This window comes from Aptenodytes forsteri, unplaced genomic scaffold, assembly GCF_000699145.1.
Source record: "Aptenodytes forsteri isolate BGI_AS27 unplaced genomic scaffold, ASM69914v1 Scaffold53, whole genome shotgun sequence".
NCBI classification, from domain to species: Eukaryota; Metazoa; Chordata; class Aves; order Sphenisciformes; family Spheniscidae; genus Aptenodytes; species Aptenodytes forsteri.
In genome coordinates this window covers 3,635,713-3,653,230 of record NW_008795909.1, presented here as the reverse complement: position 1 = coordinate 3,653,230, position 17,518 = coordinate 3,635,713, and the positions used below count along the sequence as shown (strand labels likewise).

The 17,518-nt window shown below is 47.2% G+C and overlaps 1 protein-coding gene across 1 annotated transcript in view; it reads right to left on the bottom strand.

Moving 5' to 3' along the window:
* The window catches only part of FRMD4B (FERM domain containing 4B), a 59,942-nt gene extending 45,863 nt beyond the window's left edge, over positions 1-14,079 (bottom strand). Inside the window, exons 1-2 of the mRNA XM_019473472.1 lie at positions 13,644-14,079; positions 11,916-12,000 (exon numbers count right to left, since the gene is read on the bottom strand). Coding sequence (XP_019329017.1) covers positions 11,916-11,938 — 23 coding nt within the window. The 5' untranslated portion in view covers positions 11,939-12,000; positions 13,644-14,079. The remainder of the gene's footprint in view (positions 1-11,915; positions 12,001-13,643) is intronic.
* Positions 14,080-17,518: the final 3,439 nt, after the last annotated feature.

Genomic DNA, 17,518 nt, shown 5'->3' with positions numbered 1-17,518 from the left:
GCCCCCGGTTGGTGAGCATGTCCACGAACAGGGGGGCAGCGCCTTTCCCCCCGCCCCCCCCGCAACCCTTCTCTCGCCCTCCATGTTTTCTTTACAAATCTTTAATTGCATTTTACTGGACGCTGCTTTGCGTTATTGCATCGGACTGTGCACGCCTCGTCGGGAACCTGCCCCTGCACGCTGCAAAAACCCAGGGAAAACTCCCCACGAAGCAGGGAGACAGGGTTGAACGAGAGGTATTTTTATGGCTTGAAGCGCACCACCTCCTCAGGGCAGGGACCGCAGATCTTTGTTGTGATGGTGGTGCGCACACCCCCGATGCTAGATAAGTAAGACTTTATTAATCACAAGGATAGCATAACTAACCTTCCTTTGCCCCACATAGCCTGGATCTTACAGCCTCCAGTTCTTGCAAGTACGCTGGGAGTTGTAGCGCAGCGTTCAGAAAAACCGCATGCACCCCCACGCTGGAAATCTCCTGTGTCTTGACCCCACTCCAAAACCAGTCCTGTCTTGACAGCACTATGCACTCAGTGACTTCAGAGGGGTGCAGCTGATAAATGCCAAAACATCAGAACTACACAAGGATCCTTTTTTCCCCTGCTTGCAAGCTTAAGTGCAATCTTTCCAAGTTTGCTTGTAAGAAACTAAACCCCTGGTCTTGGTTCTATACTGGGACCAGCAGTAACGCTGGAAGAGTAAAGGAGATGCACTTACAGTTGGACCCTTGGGTTACCAAAGCTACCCCTTACATCCACTGCGTCCTGCAAACTGTGTAGAAAGGACAACACTGAGCCCATGAACCATCCCATGAACACAGAAATTTCTTTTCTCAGTGACCTTCTGCAAGTGAAGGTATGGACACGATGCCTCTCTCCTGTCACCGAGACCCCAACATATCCTTTGTCCCCAGGATCTGTTGGCTGAATGAAGAAAACAAAGCAGACCGAAAGCTGAAATAGTGCCAAAACCAGGGTAGCAGGAAGATCTACAGAATTACATATAGATACAGGGAAATGACATCTCGAAATATATAGGGCACATCTGGAGCTGAGCTAATTTACCACAGCTGGAGGTCTGGCCCACAGAGACTAAAATTCAAAAGCGAACAAACAAATAATTCAGTTTTCATGGAAAGGAAGTTTTTTTTGCCAGCTTTGTCAATAAAACATTCCAGCAGCAGCGCTCCCCCAGGCTGCTCCACAACAGCAGACCAAGAGGAATTTCCCCTTCCCAACAGGTGTGGCAACAGCTATGCAGAAGTAGCCTCCAAAGCATTCCCAGACATATTTTATTAGAAGAGGAGGGGCACATCACAAATCAGGAGGAAAAAAAAAAAGCTTCAAGTTCATCCTTCCTTCAGATCTCTTTCATGTTGAAGCTTAAGAGAAAAGGCAAGGGTTGCAGCCCAGAAACTCTTCACATAGGTGCAATTGTAAGGCAGTTTGTTACTTCCAGGTCTGTATTAGGTTAGCCTTTGTCATGCACATCTGAGCTGCCTTTTTTTAAGCTTAAATTGCACCTGCTCAAACAGCCTCGGAGGCCAAGGGTGGCAGTGGGAAGATTACAGGAGATCAGGTCATCCCAGCACCGCACTCTACTGCGCTGGCAGGCAGGGAACCCAGGTATGAGAAAATGCCATTGTAAGGAACCTCTGCTCAGCAGGAATGACAGGCTCTAGTTCAGCAAAGCTGTCCCTGGACCACAAAAATCAGGGAAAACAGGGCCAGAAGGGACCTTAAAAGCTCATTATCAAGACCATCTCCCTGCCCCAAGGCAGAATCAGCTCATCACCTTTTAAGCATACAAGAAACTCATCGAGATTTAACTACCCAAATGCAATTCTTGCGTCAAAGGCCCTCTTCTCTTTGTTGCTGGCTCCAAGAAAAACTGCAGCACTCGTGAGCTACTGCAGCGAGTCTCTGCTGACCCATAGCAATAGCTGCTGCTGGCATTACAAGGGTGTTTGGGACTTAATAACCGAGCAGCTCTTCACTTTTCATCTTCAAAGCACCTCACAACCATTAACTAATTAGCAATAGTAATTACGAGGCTGCTTTTCCGTGTTTATTTACTTGGTCCTAAATACAAGTGTTAAGAAACTCTGGTCACTTTACTAGGCTGCTACGGCATTGCCACAAATGTTAAAAGTGATCCCACAAACCACGTCATTTAGGGTTTTAGGAGACCAAACAGGCTGAAGGGGGACTGCCTTCTTCAGGTGGTGAAGTTTCAGTCTTTGCTTTCATGATGAGGGTTCTGCTGTGCCAATGTCCTCAGTTTCAAATGTGTTTGCTTAGAAGCTGTGTTGAGGAGAGAACAGGTAAGAAGGTCCTCCCTAACCTGACCTCTCTCAAACAAGGCATTGAAGGTGTCTTGACCAGAGCAAAGGGAACAAACAGGACACCCTGGGTGCAGGGCTGCCACCACGGCTCTCCAGCTGTTGCAAACCTTAGAACAGAGTGGACCAGCCCTAATTATCACATATCACCATACAATAACACTAGCAGGAGACTGGGGCCACTCTGAGGGAAGCTCTGGACCAAAAAAAACCCAAAGAGCAACCAGGAGGATCCCTACCCTTTAAAGGGGCTAAAAATCAAAGAGGAAAAGAGACACAGGGAGGTGAAGGGGCTGCCCTGAGGTCAGCAGTAGTTAAGTAGCTGGGTGAGAATTTGAAGCAAGGGATCCCAAAGCCCAGCTCAGCCTTTATCTAACAGACTAATGCTATACAAGTGACAGTCTCTTGGACAATTCCCTCTGAGCCTGGAATTATTTTCCATCATAATATAACATGATTTGCCATCTGGTTCCCCAGTTGGCCATTCTTATAATGTAATCCAGCCCTGGGCTGTCAAGGAGTTTGGACAGCCCTTGGCTTGACACAAATCCATATAGCGATATGTGTCACTCAGGAGCGCAGGACCGTGACTCTTCCCATTCACTCAGGCAATATTTTGATTTTATAACCATCCTTCTGCCCCCAAGGCTGGCGGATGGGGGTCTCTGTTTCAGCATCGCTTTAACAGCAAGGTCAGATTTCAAAAATAGATGGGGAAAAATGGCTGTAAGAAGATTCATTTTCAATGCCTGCAATTGCCAGGGTAATTTAAGCAGAGACTTCAGCGAGCAGGCGGGGGGCCCTGGGAGCCAGGGCAGCAAGTGCTCTCATGGCTGCGTGTTGAAGATGAAGATAGAAGGTTTTCCTAGATTTATCCCAAGTGAGAACAAGGTCACTAGCGCAAGGTTAAGTAGATGGATGTAATTCAGATAATGGAATCTGAGTCTTCTACTTTTTAGATGTAAATAAGTTTAAACAGACTGGTGGGTGCAGCTCCAGGGAGGGGATGAAACTGGTATTTTTCAATTACAGTTTGCACAGGGACCAATCATTTTAACCAGTAAGACAGATTCGGCCCCTTGTGTAGCTCTCCAAAAGGCCACTGGCTTATCTAAACACTGCATTTGGTCCAGTGGATTCAGGTGGTGGCTTTTGTCATACTGACAAACATCAGAATAATAAAAGGTTGTAGCAGATGTCCAAAGCGGGTGGCAATTACTGTAGAGCAGGAATAGGTCACTATCTCAGCAGCTAGTAAAGACCAACTCCTGGCTTCAGTGCCCGTGGGCAGAATTTAGCCCCCGGTTCAGATAGGAGCTCAAGTCTTTTGCTGCACAGACAGACTTATGAACGTGATAAAAATCACAAGGCTCAGTCATGAATAGAGCAGTGAACCCTCATTAGACACAGCAACAACACTAGAATTTACTGTCAGAGATACAAGTCTGAAATCCTGATGAAAACACAGATCAAGAATGAAGATAGTCAGATGAGCATTAACTGTGCTAAGCAAATCTTTAGACTGTAAACTCAGATTAAAGCAGATTAAAAAAAATAAGCAACACAGGAACTGTCACGTTTAACTCTTTATAGCCAAAGAAGAAATATAGTCAGATGAGCATTAACTGTGCTAAGCAAATCTTTAGACTGTAAACTCAGATTAAAGCAGATTAAAAAAAATAAGCAACACAGGAACTGTCACGTTTAACTCTTTATAGCCAGAAGAAGAAATGAAAACCGATATAGTTTCTTCAAAGCACATGTAACCTCCAGAGGTTAAAGACTGACAGCAAAAACATTTCATGTGGGGATTTGAGAACTGAGATACCAACACACCTCTTCCCTCAAACCAACCCCTTAAAAATTTATATTAACCAAATTCGCCCCCAAATATACACACACTATGATCAAATAGCCTCAAGACAGCCACAATTTTGAATACAATGACCCATTATTACTGAAAGGTGATTAAAAAAAAAGCTGAAAGAGCACAATTAGAGGGAAAGGAAGGACCCAAATGCCTACAACAAGGTGTTCAAACTGAGGGAGGCAATTAGCTGCGTGTGGACGCAGCACAAGCGAAGAAAGCAATGCCAGCGCCCACACCCTTACCCAGCACTGCCGTGACTTCCCACAAGGGATCCAGTATCCCTGCGATGTGTCCTGACAGCCAGCGGATGCAAAGGCAGGTCCCTGCAGTGCAGAAAGCTTAGCAGCCTTTCAGCTTTTAAAACTTCTTTGGGAGCAGAGGCTGCAGCAAGGCAGCCCGAGCTCCTGGGACAGGCTGGGGAGGGGTTGTTGGCCACAACCTCCTACACGACAAAGTTGAGCAGCGCAGCAGTAACTAGGTCAGGCAAATTCAACAACTCGCTCTTCGGTGTGGCTACGCTGGGTAATTACACCAAGGAGACAAACAATAGCAGCAAACGAATAACCCTCCAACTTTAAAGCGCCCATCCTGATTACCGGCATTCACACCTACCTCTCAATCCCGGTGGAGTCACCTGCTGTTCACGCTGCCCTGCGATGCACCGGATGCCCCATCCCCATCCCACCCCACATCGGAAGCTCCAAACTTTGCTGAGCATCTCAACTGGGACCAATTTCCCAAAGACAGAAACGCTGGGTTGAGAAAAAGCACAGCAAAGCAAGCGTCCGCCTCCAGGACATTAGGGAGGGAAAGTCAAGCACTGAACCAGCAGGAGATGCAGAACACGAGCCCTTATAGGAGCAAATTAAAGGCTGGTCCTTCTGACCCTCCTCAAAAGGGCACTTCAGATTTGCACTCATGCTGCATTTACCCCACAGGGAGCACAGCCTGGATGGCTCAGGAGGCCTCACAGCTGCTTTGCAGCATTTAGATGATCCATGACATCTTCCATTTCATCCATTAGGCCCCACAGCCCTTCCTACCCACTTGAGAGCACACACAACCTGAGACCGAACACAGCTCAGTACACATGCAGCAGCCACCACGGCTCTCTCCTGGCAGGACCTGCTGCTTCCCACCTCAGCAGCTTAGGCCAACCCAGCCAAAAAAAGAGCTGGTAGTGCCTCGTGGTGAGCAAAAGCTTCAGGTTTCTGTTACACCCTTTATTTTGCTGTCTCTGCCAGCCACCCTCATTCATCTCCCTTGCTTGCGTTTTGTGCTTCAGCCAACACTTAAATGAAACTCCAGGGACAGCAGCAGCTACTCTGAGACTTGTCTACACAGCTCAGTGCAACAGGAGCACATTTAGTGCTGCTTTTTTTGCATTAATATAAGAGTAAAAGCAGAGAATGGGGGAAGGACATAAAGACCTCCCTGTTTGCAAGCCAGGGTATATGGTGAGTGTCATTAGACTTAACATATAATCACAGCCTTTCGCTTTCCTACCACAGCACCACGATGAGGTGCTTAACGCACCAGCAACAGAACTGGCTAAGCTGTCACAGCATCTTTACCCTGTGGCCAGGAGATCAAAGGTGCAAAACTCTCCATCACAATTAACGCTGGTAGTTAGCCCAGGAGGAGGCGACTACATCAAGAGATGCGAGCTGGCTGCAGGCCAGCTAAGCCTTCATATGCAATGGGCCAGCCCAGCTGGGACACCACCTACACCTCCCTCAGCAAGAGCCTGAACAGGTCCCTGGGGCACCATCACCCTTTACAGCAGGCAGCCTCGGACCAACCTCAACCGCTCTCAGAGGTGCTGTGTAGAGTCCCTTGACTATACCCACACCATGGCCAAGTCCCTCCCCAAGCCACCAGCGCAGTCCCATGTGAGGTCTCATGGGGTAATGAGTAGCGGGTCCCCACGGAGCTCTGCCAGCTTACATCAGCATAGGGGTTCTGCCGCCTCCTCCTCCTGTCACATTTTGTTCACAGGAATAACCATGCTCCATCCTTCTCATCTGCTGAGATGCTGCTAGGGGGTTTGGGCCATGGAGGTGGCTGCCAGCACCCATGGAAGATAACAGCCCTGAAGTGCAGAAGGCCAACTGGTCCTGCTGGTCCTCACCCTGGGCTTTACACTTGCCATCTTCAGGAGCAGAACACCCAATACAGGCAATGGACAGTGCGTATTTTAATAGCCTTAGCTAGGATCAGACTACACTGTGTTACGAGGCTGTATGGGAATGCTCCCCTCTCCCTAGAGATGGGGGAGAATTAGGAAATATCTGTTATAAAACTTTCGAGAGCTCTCTGATATATAACCACTTCGCTCTCCATGAGCTGGAAGCCAGCCAGACTTTATGCTCACACCAGGGGTCTGTTTCAACAGCTCTTCTTGGTAAGCACTGGTCTTCAGGCTGCCAAGTGCTAACAAGCATTGCCGTTCATGAAGCTATCACGGTTACAGACTCCTCTGAAAACTTCAATTTCCTTTAACTTTTTTCTGTTTTTAAAGCAATTCTTGCAAGTCCTTGAAAAAATTGGGAAATTAAATAAATAACCCCCCCCGACACCCAAATATAGAGAGGAAAAGGGGAACACAGCCAACTTGACCAAGATCTTAGTTTACAGAACGTATTTTAAGGACTGGCAAAGAGTCAACCGTATGGCTGCAGAGCTGTATGGAGGTTAGCTCTAATGCATAATAAACTTGACAGCGCTTCGCTAGCCAAGTAGGGTGTTATTTTTTCTAACTTGGCTGTTCTGAAAGAAGAAAAGACTAATTTGTCTTTCCAAATTTATCACCAACATGTGCGTGACCAGTTCTGACCCACCTCCTTAAAAGTATCCCAGCTATGGTCACGGGCTGTGCAATAACACACTGAACATGTCACAAAGCTCCCCTATCCCTCTGCAAACACAATGCTGAGACACCCATTTCACCTGAAACTAAGTGCTAGGCTTTCACTATTTTAAATGCCAGCTGTACAGTACATTTCAGAGATCGCTATAAATCTAAATCCAGCTTCTTACAGCCAGTGACAGGAGAGAAAGCTTTTAAATTGAAGTTGTCACCACTGAAGGTTTTCAGGCAGCAGTTCTCAAAGCCTTGAAAAAGAGGGGCATGTAGGAAAACAGAGCCCAGACATACACAAAGCACCCTTCCAGCCATTGCATTCTCCCAAAATACACATAGATAAATGAGTTTATAACTAAGTCACTGGGAGGCCCTTTCATAGACCTGGAGATCTAAGTTTTACCAGCTCCCACCTCCTGCTCGGTGGCCCAAGCTGTTCCTGGCAGCGGATACGGCTTCTCCAAGCTCCAATCCAAAGAGCACGGATGCTGGCGAGCAGGAGCCAGGCAGCTGGCTGGACCACACAGGACCGAGAGGGCCTGGGGACTGCAGCATCAGACCAGGGGAAAAAAAATGGGCAGCTCAACATGAAAGGAGGGTAGGGCAAGAGCACTGGCAGCATTTGTTATATCGGCTGGAGGCCAAGGTTTATGCACGCACCAGCAGTGAGGAAACACTGTGCGCTCTTACGAGTGGAACAGCAAACGTTGCATTCAGCTCATATGCGAGGAGACATGGGGACGGCAAGGCAAGGCCAGCAAATGCTGAATGGGTCATGTTGGCAAATCCAACAGAGGAAGTTTGTTCTCCAGGTGTGTAAAGCAGTGTTACGTTACACTGTGCAGAAGGAAGATGCCGGTGTGGTGGTGGGTTAAAATGGGGGTGCAGTGGGAAGGAGCAGCCACGGACGCCTCGCGCTCAGTGCACAGCGATTCTTTGCTCTGGGTGCAGAACTGTAACACTACTAAAACATCATCTGCAAAAGCAAAAAATAAGGTCTCAGCCCCCCTGTGCTTTGGGCCACGGGGACCCCCCCTGGCTCCCCAGCTGCTCGCAGGGGCTGAGGACAAGGCAGAGGTGACTGCGCAGATAACAGAGGATGTCGTAGAGGATGCACAAACCTGGGGCAGCGAAGGTCCCAGAGGCACAAAGGAGCTTTTACTGTATAGAAGAGCACGGAGGTGGGGGAGTGGGTGGCGAGTAGAAAGAAATACATTTTTGGCAGAGATTTTATTGTCTATCTTGTCTCTCCCTTGCTAAAATGTCTACAGAAATTGCAAAATGCACAAGCCCCAGATTCCTCCAACCCTTGGCAGGGGAAAGTCATACCAGATTTGCAGGAATGAGCAGAGAGATTTGCAGGAAGGAATGGGGAGTTGAAAGGTGAGAAAGAGCAGCGTGGCTGCGCGCTACAGAGCGCCAAGCTAGCCTTCCCTATTTTCAGAAATTTTATGCAGGTTTTTCCCCCCCCTTTTTTTGGAATTTATTATATTTCGTATATTTTTAATACATTTAAATATGCTATATTATTTATTCTGAATTTTTATTCAGCTGGGAGCAAAACCCCTCTGGAGTCATCTGGGGCAAGACAGCCAACACGCACTGCTCAGCAGCTCCAGCCTAGACCCAGAGATGCTGGACTTCGTTAGAGAAATACCATTCTCTATGGTTAGATACAGCCGCTTACAGGATTTCACACACAGGATTGCCCACAGATCTCTCAAAGAACACTGTAAATACATTTACGATGCAGCCTCTGAACCTCGTAAGCCATAGATAAATCCCCTTCAGAGGGGGGACTTGCATGAAGCTTTGCCAACGCACTGGCTGTATTTGCCCAAGCCTTCAGCTGGCTCTCGCGGTGCGTCCTACACGCTGGCAGGAGCCCTGACATGCACCATCTCGCACACAACATCACCCTCGCACCCTCTGCTCGGGAAAGCATCATTTTCCTTTAAAGCACACAAGCCATGGAATCACAGGTACCTACACACTGCTGTGCTGTCAACACATGCCAGCGCTCAGGAATGTCTAAGAGACAAGCACAAACTCCTTCAAGCATCAGGCCTCTGCACCACCCTGGATTTGGGCTCTTCCACCCACTGTGTCCCCTGTGGGGAACAAGCTACTGTGAAAACTTTGGAAACAGCTTTGTGAAAGCAAAACACACGACTGGCTTTTAAGCAATCTTATCCACGCACGTCTTCTCACACCCCAGTATTGCAGCATTTATCCTCTGAGCCACATTCGTGGCCCACACAGAGCAGAAGCTTCACGCAGAGATCCGGGTTAGGATACAGCCCCGGTAGGGCATCCTCCAGCACACCTCGTGCATTGAGGAGCACCCCAGAGCGCGTGGGCTGGGCATAGGTTGCTGCTTTTTAAGACACTGGGGTTTCCTCACTCATGCAGCAAGGAAAGGAGAGGGGGAAAAAAAAAAGAACTAAGCTGAGGCAGGTCTAACCTCCCTGAGCTGGATTAACAACTGAAATGCCAGGGAACTTTCCTCACTGTCATCAGCGAGCATCAGCCACTTGCTTCACCAGAGCTGGGGATCTGCTCATATTCAGGAGCCGACACTGCCTGTCCCGCATCCTGCACCTCCTTCCCTGCAGCACAACGGAGCCTGGCAGCACCGCGGGAGCATACACGCATCCAAGGTGCCTTTTGTGCATCCCCCTTGTCCACGTCCCCTGGGCTTAAATATGAGAATTGGTCCCACGTGCACTTCATGCGCTATTTGAAACCTAGAGACTGACCATAAGTTTACCAAGTAGGATAAAATATTTAAAAAACCTAATTTGAAGGTTAAAAGCCACTGGACCAAATGTATCCTGAAAGTAAATAAACTGGCTTCTGCTGAAGTAGCTGCAGGCTTCTACTGAAGCCAGGCTGCGAAGCCGCCCAGCACAGAAAGTGCTGCAGGCAGAGCTGGGGCTCTCAGCTTTCGTTACGTGCCGAATCGCTTGGCGCTGCCCACAGAGATCCTTCTCTCAGGAGGAAGCGATGCTCCTCGTCCCTCTGCTGCCCACAGAAACTGGACGTGATGGAAAACCCTCTCTGCTTCTGGCAGTTTTGCTTGCAGGAACAGGGAAGCCGGCACTTTGGGCTGCTACCAATTAGAGCACACACCTCGCAAGCCGCGGGGGGAAAACATGAACCAGCCTTCATTCAAACCTCTCCCAGCTCCCGAAGCCCTGAACTCAACTGGATGATGCAGTCTTGCTTATTGCAGCACTCCGTGCATCATCAGCGCTTCACATGCTATCAGCACTTCATTTCAGTAATATGAAGTTATGCTGCTTGAATAGTAATATTTATCCAGGCCAGAAGTGACTCCTTATTGGTTTGATGACATGCGTGTCTATGATCAGCGAGGGAAGGTTTTTTATGCTTCTCTCTCCCTTTGCTTTCTCTTATGCTTTATGCATAAACATAAACACATATACTTACACCAAATGTTTTGACGTTGACAGCATTTGTTTCAATAGCAGTGGCATTTTTCACATTCCATCCTAAAACCAGACCCATTTTCCAATTCCAAAATTATTTGCACTTTAAACAGAAAGTGCTCCAGTTTTCCCTGTAAGGATGACTACAAGTTGCCAAGACCCTTCATTTAAAATGGCAGATATGCCAAAATGGAGATTTGCTTTTTATTAATCTTAACCAGTGAGGCCCCAAGTTCTTCAAACATCTTTAAAATGTCAGCATTTTGTAAAAAGGCCCCAATTTCCTCCACTCTTCCAGAAAGCAATTCCTGTACACAGCACAGTCACAACTTTGCCATTAACCACTTTCACGTCAGGTTTCTGATCCCACCATAAAATAACAAATACTGGATATTGAATAAGAATCCTCTAAAATATGAACCACATTGAAGGTGAAAACTTCAGCCAGCTACATCGAGCTCCACCACCAGCTAATGATACAGGATTGTTTTCCAAGAAAAGGTTGTAAGAACCCAATGACCCTTTCAGACTGATTGAACCACGAGTGGAAAAAAAAAAAAGCCAGATGCCCGAGTTTGACATTAACTGGGCAATCCCAGAAACATCAGGCATTGCTAGAGTAAAGTTCATTGAACTGCAGCTGCTATTGCACCACTGGTTATTAGGGGCATGCCAGAGGTGGTTGCCACACCGCCCTTTGTTCAGACCAAGATGAACCTGCAGCAGATCAACCTTATTTTTTTTAAGATTTTGGCTACCATATCATGAAGTAACTTTTAAAAATATGTGCTACCAATTCAAACATTTTAAGAAAACAGTGGAGGCTTCTTAACCAGAGAGTAAACGTAAAAAGTATTTCAATAACTAGTTTTGATTACTACTTTATAGGGTTTATTACTTTACTACTTCACTGAATTAAGGCAGGAAATCAGGGAACTAGGAACCAAGTTCACAGCGTAGGACCTTCCTCACAGGGCTTTTGCTCTTGAGACAAGTTTGACTTGAGATCAGTGAAGAGATGCTTGCCTTGAGCATTTACTATGCAGTGTATAGAAGGATACACCCCTGAGACAGAGCCTACCTGCGAAGTTACAACCCAGATTTCAAACAACTTAAAAGCTTTTGAGTATTTAAGACTTATTCTAGTGCAGTGAGCACACAGCAGGGCTGTGTAAACAGGACAAGGAAACCATCATTCTCCTCATCCATTTGCTTCGAGCATCAGCATTTAAGCGAAGGAGGAGAAAAAGCATGCTGAGATTTTAATACTTCAATAAGATCTAGAAATTAGACGCGGCTCCTAGCGAGTTTGCAGGACCACGTAGGTGGCTGAGGAGCAATAAAAGGGAGATGCACAACAAGGAGCTCCAAAGGAACGCCAGGGCTTACCTGGTGCACACAGGACTTGGCATTCAGAAAGAACAACTCGACCGTAGTTTTGTCCTTGAGAAAGGAAATGCTTTCAATGTAGAACCTGAAAATAAAAAACCCGCAACAGTTACTTTCTTGAATAGGTTTCATCTTCCTCCCAAATCATTTTATTTCCTCAATGTTTTGTTCTCTAGAAATACAATGGGACAGAGGAACCATGAGCTGCTGCACTTAATTTCCTGCCTATTAGGAGGGAACAAGCAGAAAAATCACAGGCTGACAGCACACAGGAAACGACAAACTCCTTGTTCAATAGATCGTAGATATCTGATGCATTTTCATCTCATTTGAAAACCCTGTCGAACGTTAAAGCAGCAAATCCCATCCCTCCTATGCAGATAAAAACCACGGAAGTGAAAGAGGTAACTCCAAACAGCATGTTGCAGGCTGGGGAGCCGGCCCTGTGCTGTGGAGGAGAGGGGATGGCAGTCCTGCAGGACCATCTTTCCTCCAGGAGGAGAGAGCAGCCACAGGCTGGGAGCCATTGACTTTTTTGCTCCAAGCAAAAAAAAAAAACCAAACACCACCAAAACCAACACACAAGGAATGCTTTGAGGTCAGCTCCATCCCATTGGGCACATCCACCCTAATGACAATGGGAGCCCCAAAACCAGGGGTTTACATGGAAGGGCCGCAACTGGCTCAGCCTTACAGGCACCACTCTGCCCAGCACTCGCTGCCTTCCTCCCCATCCCGTCCCTGGCTTCCTCTTCCCAGGGTCATGGGTGCCTCAGAGGCACACACCAACAAAAGCAATCCCATTACTCTGGCCCAGCCAAGGTTAGTAGATGGGTCCCAGTTCGTTGTAGAGCTACACCAAACATCACGTATGCCACTGGCACTCTGCAAAATCACACACAACCTGTCTGTGCACTTCTGACTCACTCAGGGCATCAAACCAAACAGCGCTGAGATGCATTAAATGGTGCGGAGAAAACATCTATAATTTGAGGAGTACGGGACTGCCAAGTCAGTTTAAAGAGAGACAAATTTGTGTGAATGCAGTCCTGTCAATCCTCCTTTAGCTGGATCTGAAAGCAGGATACCTGTGCTTCAGCTCCTTACGGAGGACAAACACGTCGGGTCCAGACTCTCCCACCCAATGCTAGACAGAAGGTACACTTTTATCCAGCCAAGCAAAGACTTGGGCCACCACCATCACTGTCCCAGCAGTGCAGACCACACCAGGGCTTCTCAATGTCTTGCCTTTGATAGCAGGAGGGTTGTATGGCCAACACAGGGCACGCAGCCCTTTATGTTTATCAGAACCAGGGCAATCCCTCCCGCAGCCCCATGGCGCTCCTAAGGCTCCTCACGGCCTCAAGCTCCGGCCACTGATCTCTTGGTGTAGATGATTTACAAGGTGTTGGAAGAAGTCCACAGCAGCAGCACGGAGCGCATGGTAGGAAGCAGTAAAGCTAGCACCTGCTGCACTTGTTCGGAACGTATGCAGTATTTATGCTGTGACTTGAGACAAGCAATACATTAAATAGTAATTGTTTTAATATTTCACATTCCTACAGCATGTTCCATCAAATTAATTTTAAAGCACTCCTCAGAACGCCTCTGCAGGATAAGGAGATAATTTACCCATTTTACAGGCATGCAGCCTGTCCAAGGGGCAGACCCAAGCCCAGCAGCCTGCCCCAGACATTTGAAAGGCTATTTTACATTTCCATGACTCACCTTTCACTGAGAACTGTAGGAGCCACAGGTATTTCCACCTTTTCTTGATCGCACCCGATATAATTTTTTCAACAGCTTTGCTAAACTTCCCTTTAAATACACTTTAGTGTTTCTCTCCAGAAATGCAGCATCAGAGGGCAGGAGCCTCGCTCTTCGTCCTTTCCCAACCTGCTGCCAGACCAGCCCTTCACAGCATGGATCTTCCTCAGCCTGCTAAAGCCTTCCTCCCTCCACTGCACCAAAAAGGTGCTCTTCCTCAACTAACAACCTCATTTGCACTTGCATTTTCTTTCAACTAAGAGTCAGACATGGCTGACTTATCCCCACAAGCAGGATAGTACCCCTGGCTCTGAAGAGAGGTAGCTCCTAGTCGCTGCTGGTACAGAGCAGGAGACCATGGGATATATGGATTTAGGAAGAGGGCACCAGGGAGGCGTTGTCCCCTACCCCAGCCAAGTCTGCGTGCTTTATTTCTTCCGTGGTACAAGCTGTACACTCTTATCACCACAGCACAGATGGGGAACACTGGACCACAGAGATAAGGATGTTCAGGGGATGACAGGCCTGTTTGGGAACACCATAAAGTGTATGTTCTGCTTTTATTTCCGATGCTGTCAGCATCCTTGAAACTCGAATGACACTTTTATAAGTCCTACATCTGCATTATAGAGCCCTTCACCAGCTGTGTGTACCATATGAAAACTTACGTGACTGGATTGAGTTTATGCCAGCTGAAGAAAATTAAAATCTGAAAGGATTATCATGTGTTTCATTACTGAACAGCAAAAGGGCCGAGGAGTTATGAACAAAAGGAGGATCATAACCAGGTATCTGGGGATCCCCCCCGTTTCTAGTATTGCTACTGGAAACTGTCCAGGGCAGTGCTGGAAGATACCGAGAACTGATGCTGTTGCACATTTGCCACTTGTGTTATGAGAGCAGCAGCTCGGTGCCCTGCCGCATTATACTTGCGTCTCAAACAAAAGTGACACTGAAGCAGTGTTTATTCTGTTCATGGTTGAACCTATTTCAAAGACTCAGAAGGCATGGCCCGCGCAGGAGGGCTTGCCCAGCCCAAGGGACACCCTGGCCCTGCAGCAGCATCCACCGCTGTCACGTCATGCACGGCTGGAGACCATCCAGCCCAGGGGAACGAGAGCCAAGCGCTGGGGCTCTCTGCCCATCCCCTCCATGGCACTTGCCCCACGCCCAACTACGCTTTTCCATTCAAGCCACAGGCGTACACAGCTGCAACTGTGTGTTTCGGCTGCTCTCATGGGAGTTTAATTAAGGAATAGGCTATGACAAGGCAAATGTGTTCACACGAGATAAGTGTCTGAACTAACCACCCAAGGCATTTGCCACGGTGCAAAGGCCTGCAGTCACTTATCCAAAAAGTTGTAACAAAGTAGAGAGCTGCACGTTTTGAAGGGGCTTTTCTGCTGCAATATTTATTTTCTACAGATCAGACAGTTTTTATATTGCTAATTATTTCTGTATCCTCCTCCTCCTGCTCTGCTTCTCACTCACTGCCCACCTCCTTCGCTCCTAATTGCTTGTTTTGGATCTCACAACCCTGGAGTAGTCAGGCTTAAAATTAGCTTCTAGAAGTTGATCTTTCCAAGCCCACTCCTCACACATTAACTCTTGCCCAGGTCTCTGCACACCCTGTCCTGTAGAGGACCATCTTGCAACAGAGAGGGCCAAAATGAACATCACGAGCCAACAGCATTAATCCCAACCAAAGAAATGCTCAAGTCATACGATTGCCTTCACAGTTTTCTTGGACAGTCATAGATTTTTAGCCTCCCAGATCCTCAAACACAGTGAATACATTGAAGAGCCCATCATCCCTTTTAAAATGGATTATTTTTTTTTCTTTCTGTTAAAAGTGGGGAAGGGAAGAGAAGCTCTGAACTCCATCACAAATAAGCACATATTCAGCAAAAACAAAGTGCTGCTTGTTTAAACCGTTCCCTCAATGACCAGGGCGCAGAGGACATGGCGAGGCGACAGTACCAACAGACCCAACTACACAAGAGGCTCTGCCTTGGAAGTGCTTCAAATAATTAAGCACACAAGGCATAAATTTACTGAGATACGAAAACCAAATGAGGTCAGTCTGCTCTCATTTTCCTCATAGACTGTAAGGAAAACAAAAATGCCAACAAATATTAAGAATACGATGCTTGGGTCTTTTCTGCCAGCACAGCTCTGTCTCGTAGGACATAGCTTTTTTCAGGCCCTTAACCAGCAGAGCTTTGCCAGCAAAAGCTCTAAAGTAATGCAATTACACTGGCCAAAATCATCACTTTGCCAGGGATTTTATTCTCTCCTGGGGACTGGCTTAAGCTGTGTGAGCAAAGAAGCCATCAGCAATCCCTTTCAAGTACAGACAACCCTTAAGTAAACATAAGAGGAGAAAAAGTAAGGACCATTGTTTAAACAAACCGTATTAAAATTTAGCACTATTAAAGACAAATCAGGCAAGGAAGATATTTAAAATATGGGGTTTTAAACAAAAAAAAAACCCCTAGGAACAATATCCTAGTAACAGTTTAAAAAGTAGCAAGTTCCAACCTACTTTATTTTGTAGTTAAATACAAAAGAGCAGCACTTATCCAGGACCTAATCTCCTTCTAAAAATAATATATCGCTTTGACATTTATTTCCTTTATCAAATCCATAATCAGTTCTTTTAAACAAACACCCCTGGTGATAAATAAACCCAAGTGGTAATCTTTTCTTTGTGGAAACAATTACTCACCTAACGGCAAAGTACAAAGTTGCCGGGCCCGGTTTCTTGGGCAAGTCATGGTCCAGGACTCGGTGATCCAGCTGCAGCCAGACGCTCTGACCTCTGTGGAAACAGGTTGGGGAAGCAGTTAAAACTGGGACGGGAAATACAAAAACAGGGTCTTCTCAGTGCTCGTGTTTACTCCAAGTGTTACTTCAAAAAGTGCAAGATTCAGCTCTGAGGCAGGCAAATATTTCATCCAATTCTTTCCTTTTTTTTTATCTTTCAGATTTTGATGTAATTCTCTTTTGGACATTAGAGAATGCTCTATGCAGTTGTATTTTCAGCTGCAGCACAAAAATCATAGCATGGCACCCAGAAAAACTAAATATTATTGAAATACCCTCCTTTGCTATAGATGGGGACGCTTCCATTGACTTCCCATGTCTACAGGGGGGGATCTGATCTGTAGCAGAGGCTGGACATTTGCCTACAGCAGAAATGGGTCTGATCTCTTCTGCCGCACGGGGACTGCACAGCTCTGCTGCCATATCCCGCGCTACTTCTGTTCTGCGCCATCCCCAGTCCCAGCATGACAAAACCCCATTTCGGAGCAGAGAGGTTTACCGCAGCCACACTCATTTAATGAGGCAGCTGTATAAAACACAGTTCTCTCTGCAGTGGCCGCCCTGATTGAAATTGGAAGGAAGCCAGAAAGAGAATAAAAATGCCCCCAAACCCCCAATAACCTCCCTGAGGACCCTGGGGCCGAGGGGGAGCGCAGAAGCCTGTGGCTGCCCTGAAAGGCTGGGGCATGGGTGCCCTCCAGAGGCCACACGCTCCCTCCAAGCACCCAGCCCAGCACTGTACACGCAAGGTAACCTCTGGAGTCCCACTGGTGTTTCTGGGGAAGCCAAGAGCTTTTAGGTATTCCCCTGGCAGCACTTTAAAGCTTACCATAAGGAAGCAATCAAAAACCTCCAGAACCACCTCCAGCCAGGGGTTTGGCTACTTAGACCATGGGACTCGCTTTGAGAAACCTGGTCTACTGGGGGCTGACGAGGTCCATCTGTCAGAGGAGGGGAAGAGCATCTTCCGTCATAGGCTCGCCAAGCTGGTGAAGAGGGCTTTAAACTAG